This window comes from Excalfactoria chinensis, chromosome 1, assembly GCF_039878825.1.
Source record: "Excalfactoria chinensis isolate bCotChi1 chromosome 1, bCotChi1.hap2, whole genome shotgun sequence".
NCBI classification, from domain to species: domain Eukaryota; kingdom Metazoa; phylum Chordata; class Aves; order Galliformes; family Phasianidae; genus Excalfactoria; species Excalfactoria chinensis.
This window is the reverse complement of record NC_092825.1, coordinates 28,413,676-28,426,068: the sequence shown is the minus strand read 5'-3', so window position 1 is coordinate 28,426,068 and position 12,393 is coordinate 28,413,676. Positions and strand designations below refer to the sequence as shown.

The 12,393-nt window shown below is 41.9% G+C and overlaps 1 protein-coding gene across 1 annotated transcript; it reads right to left on the bottom strand.

Annotated features, from left to right (window-relative positions):
- Window positions 1-1,203: 1,203 nt before the first annotated feature.
- Window positions 1,204-12,388, bottom strand: IRAK4 (interleukin 1 receptor associated kinase 4). The gene is made up of 11 exons (XM_072355344.1): window positions 12,057-12,388; window positions 10,924-11,069; window positions 10,432-10,629; window positions 8,917-9,077; window positions 7,480-7,544; window positions 7,088-7,202; window positions 5,708-5,817; window positions 4,192-4,375; window positions 3,166-3,228; window positions 2,255-2,413; window positions 1,204-2,169 (listed from the first exon to the last, which is right to left on the bottom strand). Exons 1-11 carry the CDS (start codon window positions 12,215-12,217, stop codon window positions 2,137-2,139), a joined length of 1,395 nt encoding a protein of 464 aa, XP_072211445.1. The 5' UTR covers window positions 12,218-12,388; the 3' UTR covers window positions 1,204-2,136.
- Window positions 12,389-12,393: the final 5 nt, after the last annotated feature.

The window sequence follows — 12,393 nt, the reverse complement described above, 5'->3', positions numbered from 1 at the left end:
TCCTGTCTCTTGCTGCTGGAGAAGACTGATTGTATACACTCAGACATACTTTCCTGGTGCTGTATAGAAGCAGATTGGAGACCTCCACAACAGGATCCAAGCACACTCAGCTCCTGAGGGTTTTCATGCTGCATCAGAAAGTGCAGTCCCTTTAAAACACTGAAACATCTGATCAGTGATCTAAAAGTTTTATTCACTGTTAACTGCTCAGATTGAGAAAAAGTAAGTTTGCTTCTTGTCTTCATATTGCCCTTAAAGAGCATTGAGTGGTTTGGCTTTTAACATATCCCCACAGGGAAGTGCATGATTGGCAGTGAAAGAGGGCAAGTTCAGGATGTTTGGAACTAGGAATCGAGAGAATACTTCTAATGCAAATGTAATACAAAAAAAAGAGGAAAACAAAACAACCCAGCTACTTTTCTAACAGGAATACGTGGGAGGAAGCACAGTGCTCTGTGAGCGTGAATATCATGGACTTATTTGCCTTTTGGACAGCTCTGAGCTGAGCATCCCAAATACTAAGTTGAAGCAATTCTTCCCATTTCCATACCAATAAGAAATACAGTGGCCGATGAGAAGCGTGTAGGCTCAAAAGGAAACTGGACAAAGAGAAAGAAAATCTGATAGAGGAGTAACAAGCAACGAAGAACTTGAATCTTTCTCAAAAAGTTACATGAGCTGCAACCTACAAAACGATAATGCTCCACTGAAGTAGCACTGCCTAAATACTGTCTGATACAGTCACCTATCCCTCAGCAGCCACTACAGGCTCATGTCCCAGCCAATTGTGGCTGTGCAGGCCGCTCTGACACTTAGTAGCACACTTACTAGCATCGCTACCTGTAGCCAAGGAGAGAACTGTTGCCCTTCATATGTACGGGCAACATGTAGATGTATTCTACCCCTACAGCAGTAAGAAGCAGAAAAAAAATCTAGTGAGAAACCAAGTAACAGCAGCAAGAGCTGTTTAAAGAATTATATCAACAGATCTTATTCTCATTTCTTGCACTTCTATTTTTTCCTCTTTAAGCATCTGAGGTCCAGAAAGTATGTTATGTGAAAATAACCTCTTCCATTGAGCAGCCTGCTGGCCCAAAGTATTTGGACTCTTATTATTCACTTCATTCCATTTTGAGTCTGCTTTGATATGTCAATCATTAAATAAAGCCACCCAAACAAAAACCCCCAAACACAGAAAGCTTTCTGCAGCAATTTTGTGTATTTTAATACTTCATTAATATACATACACGCAGGTAAGAGCTCAATGATTTGACTAAGGAGAATGCAGAATTAGTTCTAACATACTGACTCCTTTAACAATATAAACAGCCAATATTTACAGTATCTCACAAGGACTCTTCTAACACATAAGAAATAACTGAGTCTTCCTATGAACAATGATTAAATGGTTCATCAGCAGAGCCCACCAGAAGAAAGCCACCCATTTCTGCATTGGCACTGTGATGTAATTGCTCTGCCTGCAAAACCTCAAAATATAAGACGTTCTGCAGCACTTATTTGAATGAAACAAATCCTGAGAAGGCTTGCTAAAAAACAGTCACATTCACGGGTGTTACCAGTTTGCTCACACCAATATGAACTCTCAAGCTACAGTGATAAGTTTGTTTAAATGTGGGTACTGCCTATTGCCTTCTGCCAACAAGATACATTAGTGCCATTTATGTCTACTGAATGTTTTTGTATCTACTCTCTAGTAGGTCTTCTCAAGAAAAACATCGCAGAAAAGCATCCACCTTGTTACTATCACATTGCTGTGCTGAAGATACTTGATACTCGGCAAGGAAAAATCAGAGAGATGGTAATACAGAAGCTTGCTTACAAACCTATGTAGAGGCTGTATCGGCACTGCAGTTTGTTTATACACAAAAAAAGAAAGAAAAAAGCTTTCTCATGTTGAGGGTCCTGTGGCTACAGATGCATGAAAAGGTGCCCAGTTAGCAATCAAATAACAATAAAAAAGCATTATGATGGCAAGCCACCTGCACGCCTTACATGTGGACCAGAAAGTTCTGGAAAGCAGAAAAGGCTGATAATGTCACAGTAAGTGCTAATATAGTTCTCTACTTGCTGCTGGTCTGCGCCCCATTTAGAAAACAGGTATATTAGGAATACACGTCACGTTTTTATCTCTTGTAAATACTGCTGGACCTGCAAGAGAAAAGCGAGAAGTACAACTGACACCACAGCTACAAATAGAGCTATACAGAAGCCTTCAATCTGAACGGCTACATACCATCTTCATGTTTGGCCTCCGGTTTTTTCTCTCATTCAGACACCGATCAGCAAGTGAATACATTTTATGAACTGAAGTTGCATCCCAGTCACTCATCTTTACATCAACATAATCCTCAATAGTCGCCTCCTCATCCTCAATTTCATCCTTGATGCTTAACTACAAGAGAGTTGGAACCAATGAGCAGAGAATACTGTAAGCATCTGAAGATCATAAATTCCACACGAAGACTTTGACAACTTGCTTTTCAGTGCTCTTCATTCTTTGTCTACAGAAGTGATTGAGAAAAATAACAGCAATGGTTGGGTAGCATAATTACTCATCAGTATCTACCAAAACAACTTACAAGACTACAAAGTGGATTAAAAACTTGTAAATATTTGAAGCTAGGGATGCCACATTGTCTCACAACGCCCACTCCCTGTGTTCCCAAAAGGACATTAGAATGAATGGGTGCCAATCAAATCAGACTTTATATTCCAGAAGATAAAGTTTAGAGAAGATAAAGCTTAGAGAAAGTGCCCTATTAATAGTATACAGGTAATCCTAAAGCTGTGTGAGAGGGTGACTAGCTATCAAACAGTGCGGAACAAAATCAAACAAAACCATAACCAAATGATATGGTGAAAGAGGATCAGGGTATCTGGCAAAACAAGGGCATGCTGGTAAAGCAAAACAGCACTGCAACAAGAAAGAGTATCAGAACAAAGAGAAACATAACACAGATTGGAAAGAGATGACATGGGGACTGGACTGGAAGTAAAATGCTTCACTTCTAAAATAAAGATTGATAGATACAAAAGTGGTTCACGTAACTATTCATCAAGAGATGTAATTTGCTTGTCTCAGCACCTGTTACCTGAAGATTATTTTACATGAAATGATCCTAGAGCAAGAAAGCAGAAAAATACCAGTAACTGTGGCTCCCGGTTTTCATCTACTGGTGGCAGACCTGTTATTACTTCTAGTAAGACCTAGAAGAAAAAATAAATAAATCAGAAGAATAGAATACATTAACCCTTAGCATATGCAGTGTTTGAAAAGAGGAACATGATCCTCAGCCATTCACACAAATGCTCACAGTATCAGTACCTGTCCCATTGCACAGCCCATTACACAACCCATTGTTTCTGTTCTTCCCAGCCTTATTCTCATCATCTGCTATTAGCAGTGATGTTAGGCACTTTTCCACACCCTACACCATGTTGTCTCTAAGATGGAAGAATTTCACAGATACTCAGGTACAGTGTTTGGCCTACATCCCTATGAAACTAACTGCCACAAAGAAGAGAATAGATTCATTTTTCTCCCATATAACAAGCAGTTGTTTGGGCTTTTCTGATTGGATATGCACTGTACTCAGCTTTCAGTCAAATCCCACACTGACACCATCCATTTGGTCATGAAACTCACTTTGGATCACTGTCTTTCAGATTTTAAGTATAAACAAAATATTAATTAATTAATATAAAATTTTAATCAACACATTCAAATGCTTTTAAACCACTCAAAGAGTAGAAACACTATCTTAAGAGCACATTCACTGGGAAAAGGAAAAATAACAGATGAAAACAGAATCATAGAATCATAATGTTGGAAAGGACCTACACGATCATCTAGTCCAACCATCCTCCTATTACCATACCTACAGCAAACCACTAAACCATATCTTGTAGCTCCCCACCCAGACACCTCTTGAACACTGCCTGGGATGGCGACTCCACCACCTCCCTGGGCAGCCATTCCAGTGCCTGACCACTCTCTGAGAGAAAACGTTCCTTCTTATGTCCGGTCTAAACCTCATCTGATACAACTTGTGGCCATTTCCTCAAGTAGATTGCTTAATTTCAGGTATTCTTGATTTTTTACACTTCTTCCAATATGAAATCAATCAACACATAAACACAATCACATACAGCTTCTCTCATTCTACTTACTACCCCAAAGCTGAAGATATCAGACTTAGGCGTTATTTCTCCTCGCAGAGCTTCAGGTGCCATATAGGCTGCTGTTCCCACAACTCTATCTGTCATGATGGTTCGTGTGAACGTTACTGATGCTCTTGCAAGTCCAAAGTCCGAAATTTTGGGCACATACGTATCAGTTAGTAAGATATTTGCACTGGTGAAGAGGGGAGAAAAATGAAAGGAGTTTTCCAAAACAATAACTGGGTTTTAATATAGACTAACAATTCTTTACTAACCAAATGCAAGCTGCTATTCTGAACGTTTCTAGAAATAACAGATAACCCCAGCAAAACACAAAAGAAAAACACAGTCAAATTGAGTACTGGAGCACAGTAGAATTCTTAACTGTTAGACCTCTACTCAGAACTAATAAAAGCTGGCTTTAATGGTTTATACCTATTATCTAGTACAATGTCAACTGTTACACACTACAATGTCAAAAGATTACCAATACGTGTGTTCTCCTGAAAGAGAAACAATACTGCTTAATGCTGGAATAATCTAAGAGCTGTGTTTCTCTTTATCTGCAGCTTTTTACTGGTCTTACAGAAAATCTGAACAGTGAAAATGCAAGAAGTTGCAAAATGGAATTGAAGCCAAAAAAAAAACAACAAAGCTAAATCCAATCCTGTGATAAAATCAACTCACAGCAGTTAGAAGAGTAGAGCAGCGTAAGGTAAGAAAACGCATCCCTTCCAGGCACTACGCATGTCCTGATGCTTAAGCAGGAAGGAAAGAAGAAATGTGAGTTGTCAAAGCAGCAAGTATCTTTTATGGGCGAGCTGAAGCAAAAACTACTTCCTCACAGAATGGAAGGTCACAAAGCAACACAGCCTAGATTTAACAGAGGTGTCAGAAGCCAGAAAGCCACTGAAACACTCATCTATGACACCCAACCCACTGGTTGTTCCTTGTCAACCTACAAAAGAAGTGGGGTATCCATATCTAGGCATTTTCTTGAAGCATTTTGACTACTTTGTCATTGCAAACAAAAAGAACAGCCAAAACATCAAACTTGATATAACAAATAAGTGAACAGACATCAACCTTAAAGGTATTTAAGCTTCAACGTCTTCATATTAAACAGAAGGAAATCAAAGGAGGCACTCAGAAATGCTCCAGGAAAACAAACAAACAAACAAAAAAATTGGGTTTTCATCTGAAAAACTCCCAATTTAAGAAGTCACAACGTTCTGTTACAGCAGCTTTTTTTGTTAGCAACAACTGCGAAAGAACAGAACTCCTACACGCCTTTGCAGCGCTCAGATAACAATTTGAAAGTGACAGATTACAACAGACTCATAATCATCTTTAGAAGCCTGCACTAGTCATGTCCTTGTGGCACAGACAAGATTATGGTGATGGATAGCACTTGCAGAAAGGATTTCAACCTTGAGTGAAGCACTGAATCTTTCTGTCTGTTTTCTCTAACAGACTTTAAAAAAGTACAACAAAAAAGAACCCAGTGATTGCCAGTGTCTTTTACCTTTTAATGTCTCTGTGAATATGATTATTGTCATGCAAAAAGGTGATGCCATTCGCAGTACCTTGAGCAATTTCACACCTTGTGTTCCAAGAAATTGGTGGAGTGCCATCCTTGAATAAGGAGGGAGAAAGGGAAGTGTAAGTTCGAAAATCCAAAGTGTATTTTTTCTACTAACATGAAACAAACAAAAACCAACCAAACAGAACTCAATCCAGAGCAATTCCTTGCTACACTTTGTGACTTTCAAGTAAATGACTTTTGAAAAGATGAATGGTATAGATTTCTCAATTTACATTTGCTGAGATAATAGCCATTTGTCCCGTTTCGTTCCCCACATTTTGCATTAGATTAATTCACTTGTTACAGAACAGTTTACATTTAACTCTGACAATAAAAGATAAGATACACTGCAAAGAACTGCCTGCACCTACCCACACACCGTGCTTTCCATCAGCACTTCTTAATCCTGTCATAGCATTCTGCTGCCTCCCTCGCCTGCTCCTCAAAGCCCAGACAAGCAAATGATGTAAGCAGGAGTTTGCAATTTCACAGTGACTCCTGCTTTATCAGCAAGAACACACAGTGAGTATACACATTCATCATCCATTTTCCCTTACAAGATGAAGACTCTTTCTGAGTTTATATTGTAAATTTGTCCCCTTTGTACCTTTGTTTTCTACTGTAGCTTTTGGTTACCACTATTCTTTTCAGCTCACTTACTGCTAATGGCCAGCAAGTGGATGGATGAATATTTTCATGGCCATCCCTATGGAGGACAATAATTTCTACAAATTAGCTTTGTGGCCATTCAGCTGGCAGCTTACATCCAGCTCACCGTTTGCATCATTCTAACAAGTGGCAACTGGTCCCTCCACCAAAGCCACTGATTCCTTATTAAAGGCCAGGGCCACAAGTTACGTCATCTGATTAAATCAGATGAAAGCACTGTATTTACATAAAACATTAATTTTTAAAAGTACACCCTGTTTCTTTAAGCACTTCTGAAAGAGATATGCAAACTATGAACATCGCGTTACAGCTACTATCACAAGGGCAGTGAGCAAAGGGCAATTTTACAACAGAAAATCCAGGAACATGCTGAGAACAAGCCAATGTCAGGTGGAGGAACAATACTATGGCACCCTCTGCTTATATCAAGTCTGCAGAATAGCTTGGACTTCAGGATACTGGCATATTATATTGCTACTCTGCTTTGACTAAGCAACACTGGGCCAAAAACACCTGCATGACATGTTATTGGAAGACTAAGTATTATTATATGTCTTACTTCTAGAACACAGAAGTAGCAGAACACTGCTTGGCCATCACAGTTCCAGAGATATTTCAAAGACAGCTCCATTTAACAAAGATCTTACTTACCAGACAAGCAAGTCTATCAAGCAGCGAACCATTGGGCATGTATTCATACACCAAACAGGGCTGAGCACCATCACTTGAGAAACCAAGCAATTCTACTAGGTTTTCATGTTTACACCTAAAGCAAAACAATTCTATTCAGAGATGCTCTACAAATCTCCTAACATTTGTGATCCCCAATCCCACATTCCAGCTTAATCACACACAGGTGCCTGCCATGATTCTGCAGTAGTTCTTAAATGTAAACCACTCGTGACTTGCACGAAGCATTCTCACTTAACCTGGAAATTTTAAGTTACACTAGTAAAACAAAAGATAGGGACCACACTAAGGTGTTATCTGCCAACTTAGATTCTCAGAAAACGTTACAATGACACTTATGGTCCTGTACTTACTTTGCCATAACTTCTATTTCTTGATCAAATTGCTGTTTCAAATCCTGTGCACTAACATCAACCACCTACAAAGAGAGCACCTGACATTAATATTGCTGGATGTATTAAAATGCATGATTGTTCACAAAAAAATTACATTGTAAGCCTTTTTTTAGTTAGTTACACATAACAACTGCTTAACTGTGTACCATTTTGTTTTTTTTTTAAACTGAACCCAAAGACAAAAGTATCAGAACATGATTTTTGGTTTTTTTGTATCATGTAACATTATATTATTGGAGTAATTAATGCAGTTTCAGCAGTCACCAAGCTACCAAAGCAGGGCTTGGGTTACACCTTTAAGACCACCTCATTCCAACTCCCTGCCCTGGGCAGGGCTGCCACCCACCGGACTAGGCTGCCTAGGGCCCAACCCAACCTGGCCTTGAGCACTTGCAGGGATGAGGCACCCAGAGGCTCCCTGGGCAGCCTGTCCCAGTACCTTGCCTCCCACACTACAAAGGACTTATTCTGAATATAAGATCTAAACTAACACTCGTCCCATCACTACATGTGCATGTAAAAAGTCCCTCTTCAGCTTTCCTGTTTGCCCTCTTCATATTCAGGAAGGTTGCTATATAGTACCCCCTAAGCCTTCTCTCCTCCAAGCTGAACAAGATCAGCTCCCTCAGCCTGCTTTCATAGGAGAGGTGCTCCATCTCTCTGACCATCTCTGGCCACCTCTAGACACACACCAACAGATCCATGTCCTATTGCTGGGAAGCTCAGATCTGGGTGCAGCACTGCAGGTAGGGCTCACAGCAGCAAAGTAGAGGAATACAATCATGTTCCTCACCCTGCTAGTTACTCTTCTTATGATGCAGCCCAGGATACAGTTTGCCCTCCAGACTGTGAGCACATATTGGCAGTTTATGCTGAGGTTCAATCAGAAACCTTCTCCTCAGGGATGCTATCAATTCATCTTATATTTAGACTGTATTTGTGTATTTTATTTCACTGCAGTTTCCTATTAATAGCACTCACTAGTTATAGAATTCATTATTCACAGAAAACATCAATTAAAAGGACTAAAATTATATGATATTAACTATCTAGTTTATTTAGCGTGTCCACCTGCCAATGCACCGTGCCACAGAAACTGGAAGGAAAACCTCTTCTGCCCTTCTTGTGTGCAGGGGGAAGAGGGGAACAAAGGGAGCATCCTGCTCCCCCAAGGACTGTCTGAGCCACTGCAAGGACTATGGAAACACAAAGTTTCACCTCTGGCCACTGTAACAGCTCACACCACCCACAGGACAACAGGATCACGTTCTGAACCCATCTCATATTTTAACATGGTGATACTTTCTGGAAACTTATTACTCAACTCTTCATAGACAACCAAAGACACTATAAAGAACAAAGTTATTAATTGGAAATATGTTGAGGACAACTCACAGCAGCAAGTTTCTTGACAGCCACATTTCTGCCATTGATGTAGCCTTTGAACACAACACCAAAGCCACCTTCCCCCAGCTTATTTCCTCCAGCCGATTCTGGTCGTTCATCAAAATTATTTGTAACATTTTCCAAGTCGTGAAACCAAAAATTGTGGAAATCTAGAAGACACAATTGACATTTAGCACAGAACCACAAGTATGGGGTCAGCTGTGGGAGCACAGGTGAGAGTGATGTAGCTGTGCTCCCGGAAGGGGTGGAGCTCGACTCCAACCCCTCTGAGACCTCATTTAAGGGCTGACTCCCACTGAAGCAGTATCTCTTGGAGATTGCTCACCAGTGAGGACTGCCCCAGCTTTTTCAGCCAAGGCACCACCACTGGTGAGTTTTCCTTTACTTATACCTTCTGTACATTTGCTACCATCTGTATATTAATAACCAATACAGATGTAAATATATATACCACGTTTCTGGCAACAAAAGCTGAAATGCAGAGAGCAGCGGACCAATCATATACCAGATTACTTTCTTTAGTCACCTTTTTTTCCAGACTTCTTAGTTATTTCTGATAACTAAGATCCGAATGCAAAGCACAAGGTGCTAAACATCTACAAAATCAGTACTGAAAGAAGGCAACAGAATTACATATAGAACAAAACATTACAATTTCACAGAATCACAGTACTATAGAAGTGAGGTTGGAAGGGACCTCTGGAGTTCATCTAGTCCAACCTCTGCTAAAGCAAGTTCCCTACAGCAGACTGCACAGGAGAGCATCCAGATGGGTTGTGAACATCTCCTGAGAAGGAGACTCCACAACCTCTCCCCAGTTTTTCCTCAAGTTCAGATGGAACTTCATGTGTTCCTGTTTGTGCCCACTGCCCCATTTCTGCCTGTTAAGGTTCTTCTTAGACTTCTCCAGGCTGAAAAGGCATCTCAGCCTTTCCTCATAAGTGAGGTGCTTCAGGTATCTCATCATCTCTGTGGCCCTTTGCTAGACTATCTCTAGAAGTTCCCTGTCTTTCACGAACCAGGGAGCCCAGAACCGGACACAGTGTTCCAGATGCAGCCAGTAGATGTATCCAGTAGAGGGGATCATTTCCCCTGAACCTGCTGGCCACACTCTTTGTAACATGCCCCAACATACCATTGGCCTTCTTAGCCACAAGAACACACTGCTGTCCACCAGAAAATGTTGGTCCTTCTCTGCAGATTTCCTTTCCAGCCGGGCAGCCCCTAACCTGTACTGATGCATGTGGTTATTCATCCCCAGGTGCAGGACTCTACACTTGCCATTGCTGAACTTCACACCGTAGCACTAGTGTGACTACATTATTTCTCATTTTTTGATGTCTTATTTGCACAGGCTGCATTCACAGTCACACAGTACAAGAACAAAAAGCACGACGATGCAAATGGAGTCATTACTCCAATGCGTTCCTAGGACTTATTTCACACAGGTGAAGGACAGATCAGCAAAAAACACTAACTCATTTTAACAAACTAAGCACCTACCTGTGTTACTAGACTGTGTGTTGCCGCTTTCTTGACTTAAACGTGGAGAGGCTGAAAGTTGCTCCTCTGTATTCTGAGACAAAACAGGCTTTACAGATGTCACTTCTTTTTCCTGAATAGGCTGTTGTTTTTCGTGTATAGGCAAAGTTTCCTGTGAAGAAAGAGGTAATGTAACTTCTTGTGCCATCCCGACAGCTTCTGAAAACGGAATTTAGAGAAAGCGTTAACCATATTAGGAATCAGAAAACATAAATTGCATTATGCCAGTATTTACTAAGGATATATTTCTCCACTGCAAGTAAATTGCAGGACTTTTATTTAAACTTGGAAAACTGTAGCCCACTTCCATAAAACTGCTATCGTAAATAATGGAAAATGTATCCTCTTCTGGTTATTTTCACCTAATCCTTTCTGAACGTCCAGCTATTGTGAAGGTCACTGGCATTAACAGACAAGGGAACACAGCACAGAATATACACAGGTAACAGTTACCTGGAAGCAAAAGACTTGCTGGTGCTAGAAACTGGTTCCTAATCAGCAGATCCACAAGGTCACCAACCGTACAATTTGTTGTTCCCCAGTCATAAAGCAACTCACACGTGGGACTCTTTCCCATTTGCACAAATGCTTCAAATCTCCTTAAAAAGAAAAAATAAAGCTAACTTTGAAAAGAAAAGTAACAAAGAAAAGAGCGTGATTAATGGTAAATAAAAAGACCCCCAAATCAACATATAACGAACTGCACTTCAGCAGTACAACAGAAGTATTGATACATACAGGCCTTACGAAAACACACGTACAACCCCCCATACACAAAATGACACCAAAGAAATGCAAACTTGAGTAAAAGTACACATTCTACTTAGTCCATGGCAAACAGTCTGTGGGGCTTATTCTGATTTCCTCAGTCAGTTCTCTGTAGCTCTCACAGAGCTACATTTGAGTTGGAAGAGACCCTTACAGGCCATCCATTCCAACCGCCCTGCCCTGAACAGGGACACCCCCAGCCAGATCAGGCTGCTCACACTAAATGTCTCCAAGGATGGGGCATCCACCACATCTCTGGGCCCCTGTTCCAGTGCCTGTAAACTGGTACTGCAAAAGACTTCTTCCTTATATCCAACCTAAATCTCCCCTTTTTAAGCCTGAATCCATTTCCCCTTGTCCTATCACCACAGACTCTGCTGAAGAATCAGTCCCCTCCTTTCTCGTCCTTGGAGGTGTTCAAGGCCAGGTTGGATGGGGCCCTGGGCAAACTGATCTAGTAAATTTGGAAGTTTGGTGGCCCTGCCAGGCAAGGGCGGTTGGAACTTCATGGTCCTTGAGGTCCCTTCCAACCCAGGTCATTCTGTGATTCTCATAGCCCATTCAGACACCCACCAACAGGCTGCTCTCAGCTCTCCCCCCTTCTCCTTTCCAGGCTGAACAGCCTCAGCCCTCTCAGAATATCAAGACAAGTCTCACTTGTCTCAAAAGCAAACTAGAGAGGAACTAGTTTGGGTTCCCTCAGGAAGCACATTGTGAGATCCGTTCTGAGCACTGCCGCAGGTACACACACGGAGGGCACAGGGATGCCAATTCAGCATCAGCGCACGCGGTTACATCACGCGACGGCCACACCAGACCTGATGTGCGCCTGGCTGTATCTGCTCTCGCCGGCCGGGTTGGTGATGGCCGCGGCCAGCCGCTTCCAGCCCTCCTGCGGGTCGAGGAAGTCGGCCAGCTGCCTCAGAAGCCCGTAGCGCAGACTGCGGACGTAGGTGGCGGTGGTGACCGGCTGGGTCATCGCGGGGCGGCCAGAAACCGCCGACGAGCGGAGAAAAGCCACAGGTACCGGGCCGGAACACGATCCCCGCCCCGGGTCTGCCGGCCCGCAGCTCTCTCCACTTTTCCCGGACAGCCCGTTCAGCACCTCCCCGTTCCGAGGCCGTGACGCAACGTCCGGCGCACCACGGAGGCAGC

Coding starts and splice junctions, on each gene's coding strand:
- IRAK4 (XM_072355344.1), bottom strand. CDS start 12,217: ATGACCCAGCCGGTCACCACCGCCACCTACGTCCGCAGTCTGCGCTAC. Junction 9,078..10,431: donor CACACAGTCTAGTAACACAG/GTAGGTGCTTAG, acceptor TGTGTCTTCTAG/ATTTCCACAATTTTTGGTTT. Junction 4,376..5,707: donor ATTCACAGAGACATTAAAAG/GTAAAAGACACT, acceptor CCTCTTCACCAG/TGCAAATATCTTACTAACTG.